We start from the raw sequence: 23597 nt of genomic DNA, 5'->3' as shown, positions 1-23597 counted from the left end.
CGTGCTTCATGAAAACTGCTTGTCTTATTTCTGCAACAAACTTTAACATTTCACTGCTTTAGATCACAGATATCTGTAACCGCTCACAGATATATTTATAAACAGGGTTTTATTGTGTGTTTATCTACAGTTCGGTGTTTGATTTTTTGGCAACACTTCACAATAAGCTTATTAACTACCAATGAGCAATACATGTGTTACAGCATTTATTAATCGTTCTGTTCGATTTCTGTACTCCCCTTATGGACCGGGTCAAATTGACCCTAATTGGATTCAATCACACTAAGACTTAGATACAAACTGTAAACTTTTAATATCAACATTTGTCAAACATTACAAAAACATCATATCTGAAAATATGATTTATGAAAATGTTTTTAAACCATTTTTAAAAACAGTTTTGTTTTGACAAAATTGGAAAATAAACAGTATACTGACTTTTTTTTTTTTTTTTTTGTACTTTTTATGCTTTGAACATCGCAACTGAACAAAAAAAAAGTGCTGTATAATGAAATTTTTTCATTTTCCTAAGTTAACTTTCCCTAGTTTCCTAAGACCCATTTTCCTAGTTTCATTATTCACCTACAGGAAAGTGAGAAACCAAACATAACAAAAACATACATCAAATAAATGTTTTTTATTTATTTTTTGGCTCTGTGAAGCTGCCTTTGAAAATCCTACATAAAAGTTTTGGTTAAAAGCTAGGTATTTTAGATATTTTGAATATTGAAATGAGAGCTTATTTTACTATCTGTGTCTGACAAAGATTTTCATCTGTAATTTGCAAATAATTCTAAACACTGTAATTTTATCTTTTTCAAATAAGTTTGGTTAGGGTTAGAGCACTTTTAGATGCACTTGCACGTTAGAACTGGAGTTGAAGTGCCCTGACATACAGAAAATAAATGTTTTTATTTTGTGTCTGTACAGTTGCTTTTGATTGGCTGTCTATGAGGGTCAAATTGACCCGTGAACATCACGAACGTAACAGTAATTTTGTTTGTATATGTCAAAACACATCAGCATGTTGAAACTTTGCATGCATGTTCATCATGATAAATGAGAAAAAGTCACAAAATATCAAGAAAAAAAAACAAAGGTTAACCAGTATTTCCAACAACTAGAAAATCGAAACGGGTCAAATTGACCCGCAACATAACACAAGGGTTATTAAAAATACTGCTCGTTGTTGTTTGCTACTAATACATGAACTCATGTTAACTAATAGGATCTTATTGTAAAGTGCAACCAATTCTTTGAATCCACCTTGACTAACTCAAACTCTGATTGTGCTGTTTTGTGTCTTCCCTCGGCTTTCTCAGTGATATTGTGGGGTTCACTCAGTTGTCCAGCACTAGCACTCCTTACCAGGTGGTCGACTTCCTCAACAAACTCTACACCACTTTTGACGAGATCATCGACAACTATGATGTTTATAAAGTGGAAACCATCGGCGATGCATGTATGTCATCAGCCAATCATAATCACTGACAAGCCTTAGAGGAGCCGCTCGTTAATAAAACTGATCATTTCAAATAGAGGTTCAGAATGAAGGTTGAAAATAATAGTTATTCTGCAAATATGCACTACCGTTCAAAAGTTTGGGGTCAATACGATTAAAAAAAAAAATAATAATAATACTTTTCTTCAGAAAGGACGCATTAAATTGATCAAAAGTGACACTAAAGACATTTATAATAATGCAAAATATTTATTTTTTAATTAAATGCTTTTCTCTTAAACTTGCAAAGAATCCTGAAAAAAATTAATCACGGTTTGCACAAAAATATGAAGCAGCAAAACTGTTTTCAACTGTGATAATAATCATAAATGTTTCTTGAGCATCAGATCCTCATATTAGAGTGATTTCTGGAGGATCATGTGACACTGAAGACTGGAGTAATGATGCTGAAAATTCAGCTTTGATCACAGGAATAAATTACACTTTACTATATATTCACATAGAAAACAGCTGATTTACACTGAAATAATATTTCACAATATTACTGGGTTTGTTTTGTATTTTTAATCAAATAAATGCAGCCTTGGTGAGCAGAAGAGACTTATTTTAAAAACATTAAAAATCTTACCGACCCCAAAAAAAAAAACTGTTTAGCTTATAACGCTAGTATATGGGGCATCGAGTAAGTAAAAATAAATCGCTAGTTAATGCCACTAACAAGGCTCAAAATAGCCCCACACTAGCAAGGTAGCATAATGAGGGTCCCAACCTGCAAACCCAAGCATTGAGAACTTTGTAAGTGTACAGACAGTTTAATAAGAAGATACTTTATAAAGACAATACACTTTGGCAGGAGCCATCTTTGGAAAACAGTCTAGACCAGTCGAACCATGAACGCTGTGCTAAGTGAGTGGTTCGACTGGTCGAGACTGTTTTCCAAAGATGGCTCCTGTATGCCCCATATACTAGCGTTATAAGCTAAACAGTTTTTAGAGATAAAACTATTATGAAATGATTATCATGAAAACAAATCCCAGAGAACGGTCGACTCGGTACCAATGTGATATTACACCCTAGCTTCATTTAGCGCCGGAATTCGCCTTTGGCTAAGCCCCGCCCCCCTTAGTTACTGTTGCTACGTCCGACAAACAAACTTCATCTGGGCTCTGGTATCAACATGGCGTATGCTGTGACAGCTCTTCCGGCTGAAATTTTATCAAACTTTTATAAAGCAGCAAATAAAGTGTCCGATAGAAGTAGGCAAAAGCGGCTGCAATATACGTTTGAAGGCTATATTCACGACATACAGGTGAAACGCAAGGAACAACAAGGCATCCAAATAGAGGCAAAAGCATAAGTTACCGGTCACAGTCAAAAAAATGACCCACCGCATATCCTACTAATCGAGACGGAGGCTGGGACTAACAATATCTGTTCATGCAAAGCTGGGTCTCTATTCACTTCTATAATCGTTATTACAAAGCAAACGGACTACGCGAGTATAACGTTGTATTTATTAGCAGCGTGTGCTAGACGACACTTGTCAGGATTTGACTTCGGTTTGGGAAGGGAAAAAACGCACACCCCCCTCCAACCTCTCTGGGAAACGCGTATCTGTGTTACAAATGCCCCAGGCACAACGTTTAACCATATTTTTGATAAAACTACGACGCTAATAGCCTGCCGAGACCAAAAATATGAGACGCCTGTGTTAAAGTCAATGGAGCGCTGTGAAAAAGTGTCGGACCACTGTGGGAGCTCGTTCTTGGCTGCGCTGTGATTGGTCAATCTACATTCTAGGGTGTGGCTTAGCCAAAGGCGAATTGTCCTTTAAAGGGTAAATGAGTATAATTTCTGAGTGAGGTTTGTTGATGATTGAGAGTTTTGTGTGCTGCAGATATGGTGGTGTCCGGTGTGCCGAGCGAGAACGGGATCCTGCACGCGTCTGAGATCGCCAGCATGGCTCTGGACCTGGTGTCCGTGTGCAAGACCTTCAGGATCCCTCACAGACCTCAAACACAACTCCAGATCCGCGCTGGAATACATTCAGGTCCACAGTAAACCTGCAACCTATAGGGGCTTTTCATAGTTCCTAGAACTATTGGCGGAAGTTCCCGGATTTTGGCGTGTTCGCACCGCAGGAACTGGGAACGATTTTAGCTCTAGGAACTCCTTTTGGAGGAACTGATTTACTCCTTCTTTAGAGTCGGGTCTAGACCAGTACTATAGGAACGACAGTGGCGTTAGTCTTCGCTGATTGGCTGAATGCACGTGAAACACCAGCAACCGCCATTTTTAAAAAAGCTGTGTAAACCATAGACTGTAAAAAAAGATGGACGACGCCCCTTCGCTATCTTCCATTGGTCAGAAGTGAAGCCGCCAGTGTCCCGATATGGCGCTGACATCGTGGATCTTGAGTCTGCGCAGAAGCGATCTCGGGACCAGACCTGCGCAGTCGTGAGCCGGAAGTAAAGCCGTGAAATCAAGGCCCCGCCCGCACTCTCGCAGAATCAATCGCATATTAATAGATATTAATAGATATCAATAGATATTACATTTAAAGCTCCAATCTCATCAGTCCTCCGACGATCCCGAAAAAAAGTCTGTTGGTGCTTCAGTGACAGAGAACCTGTCAATCACAGCTGTCAATCATGACGTCACACCACCGCATCAAATAACTAACTAAAAACAAACACTTGAAATTACATCAGCGTGATTAAAAACTACAGTAAATGACAGAAACCATATTTGGAAAAACGATATTTGAAGTGTAATTTAATTGTTTAGTTGGTCTCACGTGCCGTTGAATAACACAGGGAGGCGGGGTTTATGACCTATACTGGGACCGGCCACCAGGGGGCGATCGAGACGCTTTGGCTTCACTTTGCACAGATCATAGCCTATATATTTACTCCAAAAACTAACTCAACGAACATGTAAAACACGAGACCGAGAGAAACATGATTATGTATTTCTGCTCAGCAACACTGGACATCAACCACACGGCGTACGCTAATAACTCTTCTTCATTACTGTCTACTTATTATGTAACAGTTCTATCTAATACCGTATTCGACAGGACTGTTAGACAGATCGTACACTAGTGAACACGGAGAATACGAGCACTGTCGTTCTCAGCGCCATCAAAATAAAAGTCACAACAACAAGCGCGTCTCACGTCACTTCAGAGTTCAGGCGGTGCGAACGACACCAGGAACACGTTCCTATGGGAATCATTAGTCCTCTGGGAACACCCTGGTGGCTCTTTCCTATAATATATTATTTTAATAAAGTAAATGTTGAAATTATTAACATGAACAAAGAATAATAAATGCTGTATAAGTGCAGTTCATGTAGTTAACTAATGAACCTTATTGTAAAGTGTTACCGATTTATGCATTTGAATTGCATATTTCCATTCATTTGTTTTACACAGTTGTAGCACAAACTAATAAACTTAATGTGTTGCATATTTGTCAGTCATACATAAATGAAACCGGTCAGACGCCTGTAATCATAAACAATAACCAGCTTTATATACTGATCATCAGTAAATCTAATGTGTTTTAATCTAAAATTTTAAGAACGTTGCTTGTTCTAAAGCTAGTCACATTTTACCACGTTCATAATTTTAACTGAATTATTTAAATAAAATTTAAATATTAATATGATTATTTAAATAAAATCTAATAGATGCATATATATATAATATACTATTTTCAGTTATGTATGACGGACAAATATGCTTTGCATTAAGTGTATTAGGTTATATTAAAAATGGATGGATATTTTATATGCAATATAATAAATCTTAAATTTAAGCCCAACTATTTTGAGCGCATGAATACTCCACGCCACAAGCCTTTAAATCTAAACATATAGGCCTACGTTTTATAACTGCAATTCATGAAAATACAAAAATAAAAAGTAATTCAAATTATTTTTTAAGAACTATAATACAGTAGTCAACATTTGAAGTGGTTCATCAAAGCTGTCCTGAGACGAGAACGGGTATTTGTTCAAAACTTCATGTATAACTTTGATGAAAGGTTTTGATCCACGTCACATGTTCACTCGTATCTGAATGATGGCAAATATAACTCACTGATCAGTTGTTGGTTGTGAGATGAGTGTGGCTTTATCTGGATGTTTCTGACGGCGTCTTCAGGTCCAGTTGTAGCAGGAGTTGTGGGAACGAAGATGCCGAGGTATTGTCTGTTTGGAGACACGGTGAACACAGCGTCCCGCATGGAGTCAACCAGCGAAGGTGAGAAAAGCATCAGGTAAAGGGTTTCAGCGGCAGTCAGTTCTCAACACAAATGTAAAAAATATATATATATAAATTTTTGCAGGCCAGACAGGTAATTTGGCGATGTCACTTTGTAAAGAAAGACCATGTGCCTGCACACATATATATTCAAATGCGCATACCTGTAGACTGAACACGCCGTCAGCGCTTTCACAGATTCACGTTTTTTAAGTTTACACGGAGATGATAACGTTTTTAAAAAAATTCAAAACTTGCACCTTGGAACCTGTTTCAAAAGAGCTGCTGTAAAGCACTGTATAAATGAAGGTGAGTTATGAAAAATGCTACAAAAGTGTGCGTGGTTCAGCTGCGGAGAGGAGAGACGGCAGATTAACATCAAATCTTCCCACAGATATTTACCATTACAGTAACAAAACGAGCATATATTAAACATGCTTTTATAAGCTCACCATAAATTACATAAATACATAAATATCCTGGCGCATTTTCGACCGTTGTTGCCATTGGCTTTTTGGCTTGCTTAGTTGGGGACATTTTATTTAATATTCAATAATATTGCTCTCCTACATTGACACCATTATATGAGAACTGAACTGAACTGGACGATGACATCACGGTTTTCTCCAGAGCGGCTATATATACACTCACCTAAAGGATTATTAGGAACACCATACTAATACTGTGTTTGACCCCCTTTCGCCTTCAGAACTGCCTTAATTCTACGTGGCATTGATTCAACAAGGTGCTGAAAGCATTCTTTAGAAATGTTGGCCCATATTGATAGGATAGCATCTTGCAGTTGATGGAGATTTGTCGGCTGCACATCCAGGGCACGAAGCTCCCGTTCCACCACATCCCAAAGATGCTCTATTGGGTTGAGATCTGGTGACTGTGGGGGCCATTTTAGTACAGTGAACTCATTGTCATGTTCAAGAAACCAATTTGAAATGATTAGAGCTTTGTGACATGGTGGAAGTAGCCATCAGAGGATGGGTACATGGTGGCCATAAAGGGATGGACATGGTCAGAAACAATGCTCAGGTAGGCCGTGGCATTTAAGCGATGCCCAATTGGCACTAAGGGGTCTAAAGTGTGCCAGGAAAACATCCCCCACACCATTACACCACCACCACTAGCCTGCACAGTGGTAACAAGGCATGATGGATCCATGTTCTCATTCTGTTTACGCCAAATTCTGACTCTACCATCTGAATGTCTCAACAGAAATCGAGACTCATCAGACCAGGCAACATTTTTCCAGTCTTCAACTGTCCAATTTTGGTGAGCTCTTGCTAATTGTAGCCTCTTTTTCCTATTTGTAGTGGAGATGAGTGGTACCCGGTGGGGTCTTCTGCTGTTGTAGCCCATCCGCCTCAAGGTTGTGCGTGTTGTGGCTTCACAAATGCTTTGCTGCATACCTCGGTTGTAACGAGTGGTTATTTCAGTCAAAGTTGCTCTTCTATCAGCTTGAATCAGTCGGCCCATTCTCCTCTGACCTCTAGCATCAACAAGGCATTTTCGCCCACAGGACTGCCGCATGAAATGGTTGTGTGTGAAAATCCCAGTAACTGAGCAGATTGTGAAATACTCAGACCGGCCCGTCTGGCACCAACAACCATGCCACGCTCAAAATTGCTTAAATCACCTTTCTTTCCCATTCTGACATTCAGTTTGGAGTTCAGGAGATTGTCTTGACCAGGACCACACCCCTAAATGCATTGAAGCAACTGCCATGTGATTGGTTGATTAGATAATTGCATTAATGAGAAATTGAACGGGTGTTCCTAATAATCCTTTAGGTGAGTGTATATAATTTAACTAATTTAATAACTTTTTTACAACATTAATGAACCATCACTGAACTTACTTAAGCTGGACTGTGACGCTATTTTCTGGAAACACACTTTGTTGCATTATTTTCCTGTTATCTCTGTAAAGCTGCTTTGAAACACTCTGTGTTGTTAAATGCACTGTATAAATAAAGGTGACTCGACAGCTATAATTTAATGCAGACATTCACATTTGTACTCCTCATCGAAAATATCCATAAATGCGCTGTTGCATCTCTAATATTGTGTTTGTCTGTAGCGCTGAAGACCCAGTGCAGCTCCAGTGTGTTTTTCCTGCTGGAGGAGATCGGCGGATACACACTCTCCTGCAGAGGTGTGTTACAGGTAAAGGTGAGACACACTTCTGTTCTGAAGCTCATAATGCCACACTCACTACACGTGCATTCTTCTACACAATTTATTTAGCTTTTCTATTTAATGTAATAATTACGCTTTTGTTTTTGTTGGGGAAAATGCTGGTAACTAGGGGTGGTTAATCTGTCTGATTTCCCGATTCGATTCGATTACGATTATTGAAGTCCCGATTCGATTACAGTCGATTTTCGATTATTAACGATTCTCGATTAGCGATTATTGATTTTCCATTTCACAACAGTAAACGAAAATACACTACAAAGTGTTTGCAGTATTAAAAAAAGTCAGCTGCTGATTTACTTAACTCTTTTATTGAGTAACAACAACTCAAAGCACTTTCTGTGTCGTGTAGTTATAACTTTAGATTTATTTGTATGTAGCTTATGTTCTGTAGAACACAGAAATGAATACATCACATTGTGTTGTGACTCATCAAGTTGAACTAAACAATAACAAATAAATGAAAGGCTTATTTCCTTTAGGAAGTGGATCAGAACCAACATACTGTAGAAATTGGACAATTTTCTTCTAGAAAGACAAGGTGTTGTAGCAAGCAACGCTCGTTAGGCCGGAGACACACTGGCTGCGTGGCGTGAGCGTGGCGTTTCTGTTGCGTGTCAGCTGCGTCGCGTTTTCTGTGTCTTTGCACACCAGAAACGTGTCTGACGTGGCGCCGCTGCTGCTAGGTGACATAGAGGGACAGTCTACATTTGGGTTAGCGGTGTGTTAATCCTTACTACAACAATTTCAACTCTTGCCTCTTGCCTTTACGACAACAATTTCAACTGTTATCACACATCTTCCAAAATCCGAAAAATAGGGAAGTGGGCTGTCTGTTTATTTCAATAACATTTACAAATTTTGTGTAGCTTTAATGAGCCTTTATTTAGCCTGATGGTGGACCGTCACTCAGAAGACACACTATGTTGTTATTGTAGCCTATTATCTTTATATCATCCTGAGGCCCAGAACGTTTTTTTCAAAAGTTTTTTTTCTTCTTCATGTAATCACATTGTTAAGAGCATAGGAAACAAATGAAAAAAAAAGAGATATTTTATTCATATGTTATGCTATGACCTCTGTAGTGAACACCAGGACTCGATTGTTTAAAAAATAAAAATGACATAAATTTGTATATAGGCAAAAATAATGGCAATATTTGAAAATCGATAATTATTATTATTATTATTTGTTTAAATTACATTGATATCTGAATTTATATCAAAACCTAGACTTTCAAACATCAAAATGTAATTTATTAATATGTATTCGTGTACAAAATGACATATAAACATCGTTTCCTATTCTATTTTGCCTGGAAACGCTTCCAACACGCTTGCGTGTCGCGTGAAAAATAGGCGTCGGTTCTATTTCTAGCATGCACGCGTTTTCCGCGCGGCTCATGCAGGCAGTGTGCAAGCTCTAACCTGTTAACATGGGAGCCGAAATAAAAACGGACACACCACGCAGCTGAGACGCCGCCACGCAGCCAGTGTGTCTCCGGCACACCTGCTCTCACTCGCTCTGGCTGCCGTTACACGCGCTTGCTAACTGGAACTGGGTGCGTTCGTGACGTTCAACTTCCGGTATAACATTTTTTACAAAATAAAATAATGCAATTTTTTTTTTATATATATATAATAAAAAATCGATTTTTGAAAATGTAATAATCGATTCATACTCGTCCATAACATACTCGTGATTAATCAATAATCGATTTTTTTCACCACCCCTACTGGTAACACTTTATTTTACAGTGTCCTTGTTACATATGTTACATTACCATAGTAATAACAGTAAATTATGCATAATTACATGTAACTAACCCTCAACCAAACCCTAACCCTATAGTAAATACATGTAGTCAATTAATATTACTCAGTACTTAAATATATTACACTGTAACAGTGACACCTTAAAATAAAGTGTAACCAAAATGCTTTAATTGAATATTTTATTTATTATGCTAAAGTAAATAAAATCAAAACGAATTTGGTGATGCATTGCATTAGTAAACAATCATCACTGATTTTTTTCTTGCGTATGAAAACCGTCAGTAATTATGCTTGCCACTGCACCAAATTGTTATAAATCAAACAAAAACTCACAAGCTTCATAATTCTCAATATCAACACATAATGAATTATTACATCTAATTAATTAATTAAATTAATAACGAATAGCTAATAATAATATTGCCCAGCTCTGTTTAAAGTTGGATATATATATAGTACATCCAATTTTAGCGATGTAAAGCAATATATGCTATACAGCAAATCTCTGCTTAATTGTTTATAATATTTTAAAATTTAACTATATTATCGGTTAGTTATCTGCTAAATGCAACCTAATGCGTGAATGTATTAAGATATTATAAAGATTAGCATCATGATATTCTGTGAAGCTGCTTTAAATAGTTGTATTTGAAACATGTTACAATGTTTCAAATACAATGTTTACATAGTTACAGTATTTCAAATAGGGCTGGGCAAAAAAATTGATTTTTCGATTAATCGTTTTTTTAAATGTGGTCGATTCAAAATTGATTCTCAACGGCCACGAATCGATTTTTTCCATATTCAGGGCTCGCGGTGCTGCGTCTTCTCACTCTGCACAAGGCAAGCGTCAAGCGCTGCAGGCGTCGATACACACTCGTGTTTAGGAGTCGGGACATGATTCACTTGCACAATCGGGCCAGCATTGCATCGTAACTAACGTTTATCATTTTCACGTCTTTTTTCAAGCAATTTTAAACTATCCTGTGCTCGCGCACTCGTGCATGTTTTTCATTGCGTGCAGCCTAAATCCGCCTCACAACAAACAGCTCGCCAGTAACAAAAGTTCTTTTTCGTGGATTATATCGCTTTAACAGTTAAAAACACGCAAAATGATGTCAAAACTCTGGTCTTGGTGAGTAACCTCGTAAAGACAGTCGGTTATGTCTTAAATAAGCATAAAACGCGTGTGATAGACAGTAACGTTATAATGAAACAGTAATGGATCCGGGCACTACTTCTTAAAGTGAACGCAGCCATATGTGTCTGTCATTAATTTTGTTGTCAAAACAAAATAATATAGCATTAATTGTAAGGAATCAGAATTAATAGCCTATGTATTTAATTCAGTCAGGACTAAAAGACTATCCAGTGTTATTTTACATTGGATTACTTTATTCAGTTTCTGTAGTATTTCTGACCTACCCAAAAACTTTTCTTTTTATGTCTCTTTATTTGTCTTTTTAGGCCTATTCTATTGTATTTATTTGTGCTACTTTTTTCAATTTAATTCAAAGATTGAAATCAAGCTTCCATGTGTTGCATAAACTCTTAACAAAAAAATTACCCCATTGTAAAAACAAACATTTAGGTGAGATCAATGTAATAAAAAATTGTCTAAAAAATGATAACTGATATTTAGACTGAGATTTGTATTACATCTATATTCATTATAGTCGAATCGAGAATCGAATCAGGAATCGAATCGAACTGTGAGCTTGTGAATCGAAATTTACATTTACATTACATTTATTCATTTAGCAGACGCTTTTATCCAAAGCGACTTACAAATGAGAACAATAGAAGCAGTTAAACTAACAGTAGGACAACAATACGTAAGTGCTATAACCCCTCTCAGTTTAATTTTAGTGAAGTTTTTTTTTTTTTTTTTATAGAATAGAAGAGAAGAGAAAGTGTTAATTCTACTGAATCAAGTGCTGCTGAAAAAGATATGTCTTCAGCAGTTTCTTGAAAGTGGCTACTGACTCAGAAGCTCTGGTTGAGTTAGGCAGATCATTCCACCAACAGGGAACAGCCATGGTAAAGGTCCGAGAAAGAGATTTTGTGCCTCTTTGAGATGGTACCACAAGACGACATTCGCTAGCAGAGCGCAGGTTTCTGGATGGCACATAAGTCTGAAGTAATGAGTTTAGGTAAGAGGGAGCAGTGCCAGTGGTTGTTCTGTAGGCAAACGTCAGTGCCTTGAATTTAATGCGAGCGGCAACAGGCAACCAGTGCAATTGTGTGAGGAGAGGAGTGACGTGTGCTCTCTTCGGCTCATTGAAGACTACTCTGGCTGCAGCATTCTGGATCAATTGTAGAGGTTTGACAGAGCAAGCTGGAAGACCAGCCAGGAGAGCATTACAATAGTCCAGTCTGGATAAAACAAGTGCTTGGACAAGGAGTTGTGTGGCATGCTCTGTAAGGAAGGGCCTGATCCTCCTAATGTTGTGCAAAGCAAATCTGCAGGACCGGGCAGTTCTAGCAATCTGGTCTGTGAATTTCAACTGATCATCAATTACAACCCCAAGGTTCTTAGCTGACCTTGATGGAGTTATGGATGACGAGCCTAGCTGAATGGAGAAGTTGTGATGAAGTGTTGGGTTGGCCGGGACCACAAGTAGCTCTGTCTTCGCAAGGTTTAGTTGAAGGTGGTGGTCCTTCATCCAGCCAGAGATGTCTGTCAGGCAGGCTGAGATACGAGCAGCTACCGTCGGATCGTTAGGCTGGAATGAGAGGTAGAGTTGCGTGTCATCAGCGTAGCAATGATAGGAAAAGCCATGTTTCTGAATCACAGATCCTAGTGATGTCATGTAGATGGAGAAGAGGAGTGGTCCAAGCACTGAGCCCTGAGGCACCCCAGTAGCTAGATGTTGGGTCTTAGACGCCACACCTCTCCACGACACCCTAAAGGACCTACCTGAGAGGTAAGACTCGAACCATTGGAGTGCAGTTCCCGAGATGCCCTTCATCTTTAGGATTGACAGGAGGATCTGGTGGTTAACTGTGTCAAAAGCAGCAGACAGATCCAGCAGGATGAGGACTGAGGATTTGGAAGCTGCTCTTGCCAGTCTCAGAGCTTCAATTACTGAGAGCAGGGCAGTCTCAGTTGAGTGTCCGCTTTTGAAACCAGACTGATTGTCGTCCAAGAGGTTGTTCTGTGTAAGAAAGGAGGAGATCTGGTTGAAAACAACTCGTTCAAGTGTTTTCGCGACAAATGGAAGAAGAGATACCGGTCTGTAACTTGTTAGATGTGCTGGATTTAGATTGGGTTTCTTAAGCAGTGGGGTTACTCGAGCCTGCTTAAAAGCTGTGGGAAAGGTACCAGTGTGAAGAGAGGTGTTTATGATGTGCGTGAGTGTGGGTACAACTGAGGAAGAAATGGCTTGAAGTAGATTAGTGGGGATAGGATCAAGCGGACAGGTAGTAGGGCGATTGGAAAGGAGGAGTTTAGAGACTTCCGCCTCTGAAAGTAGAGAGAAGGAGGGTAGAATGTGTGCGTTTGTTGGTAAAATGTGTGTGTCAGTTTGTGGATTGGTAAATTGGCCGCTGATGGTGGTTGTTTTTTCTATGAAGAATGTGGCAAAATCGTCAGCTGTTAGGGTTGATGAAGGAGGAGGAGGAGGAGGGTTAAGAAGAGAGGAGAAGGTTTTGAAAAGCATGCGAGAGTCAGAAGAATTGATAATTTTGTTGTGATAGTAAGCCATTTTAGCAGTAGAGATATTAGCAGAGAAGGAAGAGAGAAGGGATTGAAAAAGACCCAGGTCTGTCGAATCTTTCGATTTGCGCCACTTCCTCTCTGCACCCCTGAGTTTAGTACGATGTTCGCGAAGAATATCAGTTAACCAGGGGGCAGAGGGTGTGGCGCGGGCTGGCCTGGAGGAAAGGGGACAGAAGTTGTCCAAGCAGGATGTTAAAGTGGAGAAAAGAGTATCAGTTGCACAGTTAGTATCAAGTGTTGAGAGCTGATCAGGTGGAGGAAGTGTGGATGAGACCAAAGAGGATAGGTGAGAGGGTGAAAGTGAGCGTAGGTTTCGTCGAAAGGTGACCTGTGGAGGAGTGTGTGTTGTGTTCTGAGGCAGGTTGAGGTTGAGAGTGAGGAGGAAGTGATCTGAGGTGTGCAGTGGAGTGACCAGTGTATTGTCCGTAGAGCAGTAGCGCGTGTATCAGATCAGAAATCGAATCGAATTTGAACATCTGAATCGATACCCAGCCCTAATTTCAAATGTTTACAATGTTTGAATACAATGTTTTCAATGTTAACGTTTCAATGTTAACAATGTTTCAAATACATCGTAAACATTCTATTTAAAACATTGTAACATTGTGTTTGAAACATTGTGAGCCTTGTAACATTGTAACTGTAAACACTGTATTTGAAACATTGTAACATTGAATTTAAAACATGTTGCCATGTTCACAATGTTTCAAATATGTTTACAATGTTTCAAGTACACTGTAAAAATGGTAACATTGTAATTGAAACATTGTATATGAAACCATGTTTACAATGTTTACAATACAATGTTTCAAATATATTGTAAAAAATCGTAACACTGTAAACATTGTGTATTGAGAAAAGCGCTATACAAATAAACTTGGCTTGTGTTTTCTCAGGGTAAAGGTGACATGGTGACGTATTGGCTGGAAGGGAAACAGTCTTCAGCTCCCGGTAAAGATGCCATGAAAGCCTTGCCACCGCAGGAGCTTGAGCGACCCGTGAGCGTCCCAGAACTACAGAAAGAGGATTACTCCAGTATCCCAGGAGTCCTCAGCAGCTCTGACAGCACTGGCCTCCTGTGTGACGCAGAGTGAGCCTCACATACATCAACACTTCTTTTAGTTCAGCCATTTTCACACTTCTGTACTTTAGCAGCAGAAAAGGTTCTAAATAGAATCATAAAGGGTTCTATCAGGCGCTTATATATAGAACCTTTTATTTAGTTTTAATTCATTCATTTTGATTTATGTTTCATTTTAATACATTTTTTTATGAATTTAGCAGCTCGTAAACATTTTATCACTAGAAAACAACTGAAATAACATGAAAGTAAAAATATACATGAAAGTATTATGCCATTTCTCCTAATATAGAATTATTTTGGCAAAAAGAGTTTTTTAAAACTGAGTCAAGAATCCTAGAGTTCTATATAGAACCTTTGTATTTAAGAGTATATATAGAGTTAGAGGTTTGTGTCCTGTTTTATCATTAATGACTACAGTAAAATACTTCTATATATATAAATGAAATGTAGTTTAGCCGATGTTTATTATTGATTAGAAAAACGGACTTTAATAACTTGGCATTTGTCTTCTGTATTTTCTCCTCGTTTGATCAGTCAGTGTTTGTAGCATCAGAACAATTGTGAAATATCCAATAATCGTAGTGAAGTACTTGTATATTTATTAATAATAATAATAAAAAACAAATGCCAATAATGATGGTGATATCTCAGTGATGGGTGATATTTATTTTCATGTTATTTTATATTATGAAACTCAGTTTGAGGTTAGTAAGATTTTGTGTTTTTAAAGAAATTAATACTTTTATTCAGAGTAAAGGATCCATCAAAAGTGACAGTAAAGACATTTATAATCTTACAAAAGATTTCTATTTCAAATAAATGCTGTTATTTTGAACTTTCCATTCATCAAAGAATCCTGAAAAATAAAATGTACTATGGTTTCCACAAAAAATAATTGATAATAAACAAAAATGTTTATTCTTGAGCATCAAATCATCATATTAGAGTGATTTCTGAAGGATCATGTGATACTGAAGACTGGAGTAATGATGCTGAAAATTCAGCTTTGATCACAGGAATAAATTACACTTTACTATATATTCACATAGAAAACAGCTGATTTATATTGTAATATTATTACGCAATTTTTACAGTATTTTTGATCAAATACATACAGTCTTGGTGAGCAGAAGAGACTCTTTCAAATATATTAAAATCTTACTGACCTCAAACTTTTGAATGGTACTAAAACCATCCCAGTGTTGTTACGATCCCTGGTCTAGGTCAGGGTGTAACATAAACAACAAAACCAATTCCTTTAGTTAGCTTGAGTTTATTGCTATTTTCTTGCCCTCTGAGTTGTTTTCAGGGCCGCATGGTGTTGACATTCATAAAACAATATCTTGAAAATACAGAATCAAAGAATCAAACAAACAGGGGAAAAGTAGAAGCAAGATCTTCAGGGGTGAGCTAATGCCAAAACAATAAACCAAACAGAACTAACTTTCCCACGAAAACTACCTTTCCTGTGAATCAAATAAAAGAAACAAAACATACAATGAAATACCCTATCTCCTTAACTAGCACAATAACCAGGAGAAAAATAACGGCCTTTCGGCCTAGAAAGAAAACAAGGCACTCACCCCCTACGGCTTCTCAAATTAATCATAAACATACAGACACGATCACGGGCACTGGTGTGCTGGGTACAAATCACACAGTATCAAAGTAGTTACACAATACTCTGCTAACACAAGCTAAGAGCACATAAATCACACGATTGGGCTTCATTTTCACCGGCTGACAAACACACAGTACAACACCGGGGCAATCAAAGAGGCAGAGAGCACCCTCTACAGGAATTCCGGGGAATTTATAGTCCAGGCCTCTTCTCTGATCCAACCACCCATAGCGTTGCATTAGATCCAGGACCAATCCTAAAGGAGAAGGAGACAGCAGCAACAACAGCAGAAACAACATAGCTGCATTACGTCACACCGTAACACCCCCACCCTTAAAATTACAAATTATTATTTGTAACCACCAAAACAATTCTTAATCCCCAAATTAACATGGCGCACGTGACAAGGCATCAGCAAGTATATTTTCACACCCCTTCTTGTGCCGAATTTCCAAGTTAAAACCTTGTATCAACAAAGACCAGCGCATCAGTCTTTGATTCGAATTTGACATTCGAAAAAGAAAAACCAGGGGATTGTGGTCAGTATACACCAGGATAGGGACATTACAAGCATCAAGATAAATTTCGAAATGCTGAAGTGCAAGCAACAGCGCAAGAGCCTCTTTCTCGATTGTGCTGTAATGTTGCTGCGATTTCGTAAATTTCCTTGAAAAATAACATACCGGGTGATCAATTCCCACAGCATCCTCCTGAATAAGGACTGCCCCTGCTCCCACCTCACTCGCATCGACTTCCAATTTAAATGGTTGTGAAAAATTTGGAGCTGATAGAACTGGGGCACTACACAGCAACGTTTTAACCGCATCAAAAGCTGACTGACACTCTGAAGTCCACTCAAACACTCTAGATTGACTCAGTAAGTTGGTAAGGGGTGATGCAACTTCAGCAAAGTTCTTGCAAAAAGCACGGTAATACCCGGTCATTCCCAAGAAGCGGCGCAACTCTCGTTTCGTTTTAGGAGCGGGAAAATCAATAATACACTCAACTTTTGTATTAACAGGACGCACTTGCCCTTGACCCACACATTTCCCAAGGTATGTCACAACAGCTTTACCAAACTCACATTTAGCAAGATTTAAAGTAAGCGATGCATCACTTAGTCGATGAAAAACTGAATACAGATTTGTTAGATGCTGCTCCCAGTCAGATGAACAAACGACAATGTCATCCAGGTATGCCTCACAGTTTCCTAACCCAGCCAGCACTATCCTCATCAGGCGTTGGAAAGTGGCAGGTGCATTTCGCATCCCGAAAGCCATCCTCTTGTATTCTAGGAAGTGATCAGGTGTAACAAAGGCAGAGATTTCTGAAGCCCTGGCGGTCAAAGGTACCTGCCAGTAACCTTTTAACAGGTCGAGCTTAGTCACAAACTTTGCAGCGCCAACCCTATCAATGCAATCATCCATCCTTGGTAAAGGATAGGAATCGGGTTTCGTTATGGAATTTACCTTGCGGTAATCGGTGCAGAATCGAAATTTGCCATCTGATTTAGGCACCAACAGACAGGGTGAGCTCCATGAACTGGAACTTGGCACAGCAAAACCATGTTCTAACAAATATGCAGTCTCTTCTTGCATTATTTCTCTCTTGATGGGGTTTACACGATAGAAATTCTGCTTAATAGGAGAGCAATCACCCACATCAATATCATGCTCCAACACTGTAGTTTGACTTGGCACATCAGAAAAAAGAGCAGGGAACTTTTTAATGAGCGCAATAACATCACTTTGACAAGCTTCACTCAAGTAACACAGATGAGACTTTAAATCCACTAAAAGCTTGGAATTGTCCAACCGAGCACACGATACATCTCGCATTCGCAGCCCATCATCCTCAGGACAGTATACGGCTGCCATAGCAGGAGAGATGGAATCAGTGTTTTTTTGCATATTCTGAACATCATCCTTTTGAACTACATCCCTCATTACATAGGCTTTTAGCATATTAATGTGACACACTCGGGTCTTTCGTTTTCTGTCAGGCGTATTAATGACATAATCAGTGTCACTTAATTTCTGCTTGATGGTGTAGGGACCTGAGAACTTTGCCTGCAATGGCGACCCTGGAAGAGGAAGAAAGACAAGCACCAAATCATCTTCCTGAAAACTTCGAAAGACACTCTTTTTATCGAAGCGGGTCTTCATTTTAACCTGAGTGCGGCCCAACTCCGAAAGTGCCACTTCACGAGCTCGGTGTAGGCGTTCTCTGAACGAATTCACATACTCAAGTACACTAGTTTGGGGGGGTTGTCTCTGCCAGCAACTGTTCACGAAACAGTTTTAACGGGCCCCGCACAGTGTGCCCAAACACTAATTCGGCAGGACTAAAACCCAAGGATTCCTGAACGGTCTCTCGTACCGCAAACATGACCAAGGGAACACCCTCATCCCAATCTTTCCCAGTTTCAAAACAGTACGTACGCAACATACTTTTCAGGGTCTGATGAAAGCGTTCCAGTGCTCCCTGTGACTCTGGATGGTAAGCACTAGAAAGTTTATGCTTTACTGACAAACAGTCCAGAACCTGAGAAAACAGCTTGGAGGTGAAATTTGTACCTTGATCCGACTGTATCACTCTAGGAATACCAAATGTAGAGAAAAATTTGACTAGCTCTTTAGTCACATTCTTAGCCCTAATGGTACGCATAGGAATCGCCTCGGGATACCGAGTAGCAGCACACATTAGAGTCAGCAAATACTGATGTCCAGACTTAGTCTTGGGTAATGGGCCGACGCAATCAATAATAATTCTCTCAAATGGCTCCGACACAATTGGAATGGAGAGGTTAAACCTTAATGTTACCAACATTAATTCATGCCATTGACATAAATACACACTTACATGCCGCTTTAAAAAGAATTATAATCTGGATCCTTCAATTCATGGCTAACTTTAGACCTATCTCTAAACTTCCCTTTTTATCAGAAATCTTGGAAAGAGTGGTTTTGAATCAACTTCAATCATTTTTAGATGATTGTAGTATTAATGAAATATTCCAGTCTGGGTTTAAGCCCCGTCACAGTACCGAAACTCTGTTAAGAGTTTGTAACGATCTTCTTCTAGCTGTTGACTCGGGTAACTCTACTGTATTAGTGCTTTTGGATTTGACACGCTCAACCACTCGATTCTTTTATCCCGACTTGAACAGTGTGTTGGCATAGAGGGCACAGCCCATAAATGGTTCCAATCCTACTTGACAGACAGGAGTTTTTCTGTTCACCTCTGTGAATTTTATTCATCTGCTGCTCCTCTTACTTGTGGCGTCCCCCAAGGGTCCATTTTGGGACCCATGCTGTTTTCGTTGTACATGCTGCCCTTGGGGTCCATTTAAAAACTAAAAACTAAATCCCCTTCCATTGTTATGCGTATGATGTACAAATCTATTTGCCCGTCCTAAAAAATGACAAAGTTTCAATTCAGCCATTGCTTACTGAGAGATTTAGGCTGTTTACACAGAAACGATCTAAAGAGAAAACGCAAAAGTTGCGTTATCACTTTTTATTCTGCGTTTAGACGAGCGTTATGGTTGGGAAATCCGCGTGCATATGGTGACGCAAAAGTGTGTGAAATTCGATGTAGTATGCACTCCAGGCGGCTAGGTGGCAATGTGAAGCACTGCCACACAACAACACCAATATCTTAGAATATTTTGTACAACTGCTGAAAAGGCTCTGTTTTTCAGAGCTGCTAGGACAACTTGAAGGTCCGACGTATGGAAATAATCTGACATGTTGGATGCATGTGACGTAAACGCGTACGCGACGAGAGCCACCGTGAGCAGATTTGCGTTTTTACCGTTTAGACGGGAACACGACGGTGGAGCGTTTTTAAGATTTCCACTCTGGAGGGTGGTTTCACTTTTTTTTGCGTTTTTAAGCCCCCAAAACGCCGTTGCCGTGTAAACGAAAGGCACATCCGATAAAATATTTTTACGTTTTCACCCGGAATCGTTCTCGTGTAAACGGGGCCTTAAAAGTATGGTTGGATCAGAACTTTCTCTGTCTTAATGAAAATAAGACTGAGGTTGTTGTGTTTGGTCGTCCTGGGGATTTAAGCCCCTGTGTAGACGTTCTTGGTTCTTTAGGATCACGCATTTGTCCATTTACCAATAATCTCGGTGTGATATTTGACAATCCTTTTAGATTTGGAAAACAGATTAGTTCTGTTGTAAAAGCCAGTTTCTTCCAGCTGAGACTGTTGGCTAAAGTCAAGCCCTACCTGCCACGCAAGGATTTTGAAAGAGTAATCCATGCTTTTACTACATCTAGACTAGACTATTGTACTTCTTTATTTGTTGGATTGGATCAGTCATCTCTTCATGGCTTACAGTTAGTCCAGAATGCAGCAGCTCGGCTCCTAAAAAGCATGAGCACATTACCCCAGTTTCACCCTCGCTCCACTGGCTTCTGTGCATTTCAGGATTGATTTCAAGATTTTATTGCTTGTTTTCAAGATTTCGAATGGGTTGGCGCCATCTTATTTAGCACTGAGGTCGTCCAATCAGATGTTCCTCAATCTAGGTTAAAAAATAAAGGCGAGCGAGTGGGTGGTCCTAATCTCTGAAAGAGTCGACCGGTTCATATAAGAACATACAAGAATGACAATTTTAAGTCGTTGCTTAAGACCCACCTGTATTCCTTAGCTTTCATTTCCAGTTGAGTTTTGCTACTCTGACATTCTCTACTGTTTGTTTTTGTTTATTTGTGTGTATCCTGACATTGTTACGCACTTTGATTAACTGTGGTTGTTTTTAAATGTGCTATATAAATCAATTTGAACTTGAACTTAAACATTTTATATGCACATAAATGAAGGCATGGTGAAGAGAGGGATAAACAGTATCTGGGTTACAGAGAGAATATGGTCTCAGCTGTTGATCTGAATGAGAAGCTCTTCAGCGAATGACTGATGCGTGTGTTTAATTATCACAGACTGAGAGACAGACAGACAGACAGACAGGCTGGTAAGTCCGTCACACATGTCGACTGCAGCTGATGCAGATTCACAATATCATCATAAAGCATCTTCATCTGTAATGAATACACTACAGTTTGAAGTTTGAAGCCTCTAAATGAAAGAATGAAACTCTTGAAGAATCTGGAAGCATTTAAAAATATATATTTCAACTAGATTTGTATTCTATTTCATACTTTTAAACATTCTAAATAGCAACAAATGACATTTTAAAATATATTTAAATAGTTACTGTATTTAAAATTGTAATAATAATATTTCACTGTTTTTACTGTATTTTTTATCAAACAAATGCAGCGTTGGTGTGGTGAGCAGAAGAGAGAGACTAATCATTGCTGATGATAAGTGCAATTAATAAACAAAATGACTGTCCATATTGTGTGTGAAACGACATGAGTTATTTTCTTTTTGTGTAGATCAGTTGTATAGCATCATAAACACACACATCTCAGTTCTACACGTGCAGTTTCTCGCTGCAGACGTGACACACAACACACACACACACACACACACACTGATTATAAGCGGGCTGAGAGGAATAATCAGGCCGTCTGAAGGGTCTCGCTAATGAAATGCGTGAGCACCGCACGAGCACAAAAGAGCCATTCACTCAATCATTTCATTAACATCACAGAGAGCGAACACAAGAAACAGACACATGATGAAAGCCTCGGAGATCCACAAACCTGCATCATAAACTACACGAGCGTGAGTGAGGATGACCTTCATAATATAACAGAGATCTGGCTTACCTCAAACACACTGTTCTCTTGTTCTCTAGAAAACCTTCTACTGGAGCTTTAAAGAAGCCTGAAACCAAAACGAAACATTAATGAAACACCAAGAACGTCATCAAGAAATACAACTCGTATTGAAATGACAAAAAAAACAAAACAAAACAAAGCTGAACCAAAGTTGCTGTGATGTATCCAAAGTTAGCCTAAATACCAAACATTTTAATTTGAAATGACGTTAACTGAAATAAAATGTATAAAAACCTTATTTTTTCCAGCCAGTTGTCAAAGTAACATCTCATTTCCATTTTATTTAACTTTATATACTAAAATAAGTAAAGCTGAAACAGATTCTCCTCAGGCGGACCGTCAAAATAACCGTTGAAATTTAAATGCCTGAGATTCGCGCCTCAGGAGCGTGACGTATACACTCGGACGTTGGTTTAAAAAGAAAATGACAAAACACAATAAAATAATTAAGTTTAACTTAAAACCATATTAATAAATCTACAATAGTGTCTCATTTTTATACTAAAATAACACTGTAACCAATGAGAAAGCTTTAGAGTGCACACAACCACACTTCCAACATTAACTAATGATGACCTTTTGACTAGTGATTTTCTTTGAATTACCCATTAGACTTGTTTAATTTTTGTCTTATATATTTTCTTTTGAACACACAGAACCAAAAAATAACAGGCATGCTGTAATATTCCACGTTATTTCCTCAGATCTCCACACAAGCATATCTAGTGCACTACACCACCTACTGGCCTGATAGTATAGCATGTTGTAGGAAATATATATTTCTCAAACAAAAAAATAATTTCAGAAAAATAACCTTTCTTTTTAGATGTATAAAGAAAGGTTATTTTTCCTGAATTTTTTTTTGTTTGAGAAATATTTATTTCAAAATGTAAGGGATTTCCCCCAAAAAATGTGAAATAAAAATTGTTAAACATATTAACAAAAAACAAAGAAAAAAAGTCTTTAAAAGATTTCCCAGTGGAAAAACATTTTTTATTAAATAACATATATTTTTTTAGATCTGACCAAACTATACAGAGTCAGTTCTAAAGAAAAATAATCATTACATACAAAAATTAAGTAAATGAAACAAATGAAAAAATAGATAAATAAATCACACATTATATACAAGATATTCTCAAAAAATCTCCAGATCTCTGCTGGTTTCATGAGGTTTTCAGATGAGTCTGTAACGACTGAAGTCCATCAGACGAACTGTCAATCATCTTTCATGTCTGCTGTTGTTTGATCTGTTGTCTCTTCTCCAGTTCCCATTGAGCAGCGATTCGTGTGCCGTAGATCACGAAGCCCCAGGACAGCAGAACCACTGCCAGAAGAACCTAAACACACACACACACACACACACACACACACACACACCATCAGATATCTTCACTGAACATTACAATCAACTGTCTTCATCTTCTAGTTCTGCAGCTTAGTATCAAGTATTAATAAGTAAGCTAGTATTAAAGAAGAATTATAAGATTATATCTATGGTCTTGTTATTTTTTATTTAAAAACCATTATCGTTTTCGTTCATTGGAATAAAGCTGAAATAATTGATCAAATATATAAATAATATAAGACAAAAATATTAATAAAACTATAATAGAAACAGAACACTGTATCTTATTTGCCATGGTAGTAAAGTAACTTTATAACGATAACTACCATTCTTAATTTACTATATAGCCTAAC

The 23597-nt window shown here is 38.4% G+C and overlaps 1 protein-coding gene across 2 annotated transcripts in view; it reads left to right on the top strand.

The window, feature by feature from the left end:
• The window catches only part of LOC130071741 (atrial natriuretic peptide receptor 2), a 40322-nt gene extending 25769 nt beyond the window's left edge, over positions 1-14553 (top strand). For both annotated transcript variants that reach the window (XM_056236601.1, XM_056236600.1), the window contains exons 19-23: positions 1323-1462; positions 3360-3512; positions 5631-5729; positions 7821-7912; positions 14329-14553. In XM_056236601.1, coding sequence (XP_056092576.1) covers positions 1323-1462; positions 3360-3512; positions 5631-5729; positions 7821-7912; positions 14329-14526 — 682 coding nt within the window. In that variant the 3' untranslated portion in view covers positions 14527-14553. The remainder of the gene's footprint in view (positions 1-1322; positions 1463-3359; positions 3513-5630; positions 5730-7820; positions 7913-14328) is intronic.
• The last annotated feature ends 9044 nt before the right edge of the window (positions 14554-23597 follow it).

Source organism: Rhinichthys klamathensis, unplaced genomic scaffold (assembly GCF_029890125.1).
Source record: "Rhinichthys klamathensis goyatoka isolate OS25496 unplaced genomic scaffold, OSU_Roscu_1.1 h1tg000454l_1, whole genome shotgun sequence".
Lineage (NCBI taxonomy): Eukaryota > Metazoa > Chordata > Actinopteri > Cypriniformes > Leuciscidae > Rhinichthys > Rhinichthys klamathensis.
Note: the sequence above shows the minus strand (reverse complement) of the source record. Positions and strands in the feature narration are given on the sequence as shown.